The sequence below is a fragment of the Macrobrachium nipponense genome, chromosome 31 (assembly GCF_015104395.2).
Source record: "Macrobrachium nipponense isolate FS-2020 chromosome 31, ASM1510439v2, whole genome shotgun sequence".
Taxonomy (NCBI): domain Eukaryota; kingdom Metazoa; phylum Arthropoda; class Malacostraca; order Decapoda; family Palaemonidae; genus Macrobrachium; species Macrobrachium nipponense.
In genome coordinates this window covers 55971501-55974000 of record NC_061093.1, presented here as the reverse complement: position 1 = coordinate 55974000, position 2500 = coordinate 55971501, and the positions used below count along the sequence as shown (strand labels likewise).

The following is a 2500-nucleotide window of genomic DNA, read 5'->3' as shown; positions in this document are numbered from 1 at the left end:
TGAATGTCTGCTCCAACGACTACTCCAAAAACGACAACAGCCTCGTACGGAGACAACGACGACCCGTACCCGAGTCTGAGCGATTACCACGACTACGAACCCAACCTCGAATTCGACGACACCGAACTGCAGAGTGCCAGTTCTGTCACGGGTAAGCCACAACAAGAAGAAGAAAACCGAAAGACATTTCTTTTGTACTTTTGGCACTTGCATGGCTCATGATGAAGCGATATTTCCTTTCTTGCACTCTGCCACTTTCACGTTGCATGAAATACCAGTAGCCGAGAAAGGCGAAACGATGATTCCTTCATCGTTTTGTCCTTGGCATTGCATGGCACTCTGAATTAACGACAGACATCTTTATCCTTCAGCCTCCTTTCTTTTCCTTGGCACTTGAAACCGGCATCCCGCCTGCAGGGTTGACATTTGCATGACAAAGGAAAGGGAAGAGGTCGTGTACCTGATTCTTTTTTTTTAACCCTTTATTGACACACTTTTTAAGTGAAGCTGGTGCTTTCTTGCTTATATACTTTTGGCCGGCTTCCTTTGACGATTTTTCTTTTGAGATTTTCTAAAACATTCTTATGGGGGATGTTTGAAACCGCATGATTCTATGACTCGGTTCAAATTTGAACGTCATTCTTCCCTACTGTTCTTTGTAGTACTCTTCTGCACGTTCCCTGTTCATTTCATATTCACGTATTTTTTCCTTTGCAGATTCTCACATATTGCTTTCAATATCTCTAATATGTAATGCATGCGTGTCGCTTCCAACTCTTTCTAACACTTTTTTTTTTTTAATGCATGATGCCTTCAGCTTCCTCAAGCACTCAAAATATGCACGTCGCTTTTGACCTGACATCTACCGCATGCAAGAAGTCAGGTGCCCAAGGTTTTTGTTGCTTTTGATTGATCTCTTAACAATTCGTACGTGGAATCCAGCATCAACTCATCTCGCAATCTGACAGCACGACCCGGCAGAAAAGGCGCAGTAGACCAGATGCTCTCGTCATTCTTCCAGGTATGTACGTAACGTACGATCAGTGTAGCACGTCCTCTGGTAATTGGTGCCCTGTACACATACACACGCGCGCGCTGACGTGCGGTACTTGCAGTAATGAGCCGGTGGAATATTATTGGAATATTATCCGTGTTCGTTTTGTATTTGTCATGTGGTTTGTATGCTCTCTCTCTCTCTCTCTCTCTCTCTCTCTCTCTCTCTCTCTCTCTCTCTCTCTCTCTCTCTCTCTCTCTCTTCCATGAGTGTATTTACTCTTTCGAACAGATTTCTCTTGATAAAATAAGATTGCATTTATCGTCTTCATGTTTGCGTATTTAAAAGGTTTTACACACACACACACACACACACACACATCACACATACATATATATATATATATATATATATATATATATATATTCATATTTATATTTATTTATATAGGGGTGGCTCCATAAAGAATATGACAACGGTCACTGCTAGTTTCACATTCCAACTGGCAAGTCGTGGATGAAATTCCCAGCGTAGAAGACGACCATTTATACATTTGCCGTTTCTTACACCTCTACCGAAGGTTCACCAGCAGCCAATCGAACCCCTTAACCCCTTACTCGCACTGCATTCATTCTAACCTTCTGGAATTGGAAGGTCCTTCCATTCCAGTATGTTTCCTCTCCTTCTGTCCAGAGCTGTGTAGGGCTTCTTCTACCTCCTATAGTAGAATCACATCAACCGTGCATTTGATGTCTAGGCCAGTCTCTTACGACGCTCCTGATTGGCTGTTGATAAGCCACTCACGGGGCTAGAAGCTCTCGGCCTCTCTCGAGAGTTCACATGGATAGGATCTATGTTCCACCTCTCCCGAGGTCTACGTCTGTCAAAAGTATCCCTCTCAGGAGAGGTGGAACATATCCATGAGAACTCTCTCGAGAGACTGAGAGTTTCCAGCCCTGTGACTGGCTTATCAACAGGCAATCAGGAGCGTCGTAAGGGACTAGCCTAGACATCAAATGCACGGTTAATGTGAATCTATTATAGCTAGTTTTCCTAAGCATCGCTGCCTGTTGTCGTACCCTTCCAGTTCTGCCAACTCATGAAATATACTAAGACTTCACATCCATTGGCGAGGGATTTGAGAACATTAATTTGTTCCCACCTTCGTTTCCATAGTGATTCCAGATCTCTTCCCAAGCTTTTGCGCTCTCTCTCTCTCTCTCTCTCTCTCTCTCTCTCTCTCTCTCTCTCTCTCTCTCTCTCTCTCTCCCTCCTTGCTGGTCTCCTTTTTTGCGACTCGACTATTCTTTTCTTGTGCCATCGTCCGTTATGTTTTTTTTTCTATTTCCCCTGTTTCCATATGCTAGTATAACTTTAATTTAGTTCAAGTATTTTATATATATATATATATATATATATATAGTATTATATATATATATATATATATATCTATATCTAATATATCTATATAATCTATATATATATAAATATATAATATTATATATA

General features: G+C 41.6%; 1 protein-coding gene across 1 annotated transcript in view; it reads left to right on the top strand.

The window, feature by feature from the left end:
* LOC135206987 (rho GTPase-activating protein 8-like) overlaps positions 1–2500 on the top strand; it is a 265248-nt gene that overhangs the window by 136036 nt on the left and 126712 nt on the right. The window contains 1 exon segment of the mRNA XM_064238590.1: positions 41–151. Coding sequence (XP_064094660.1) covers positions 41–151 — 111 coding nt within the window.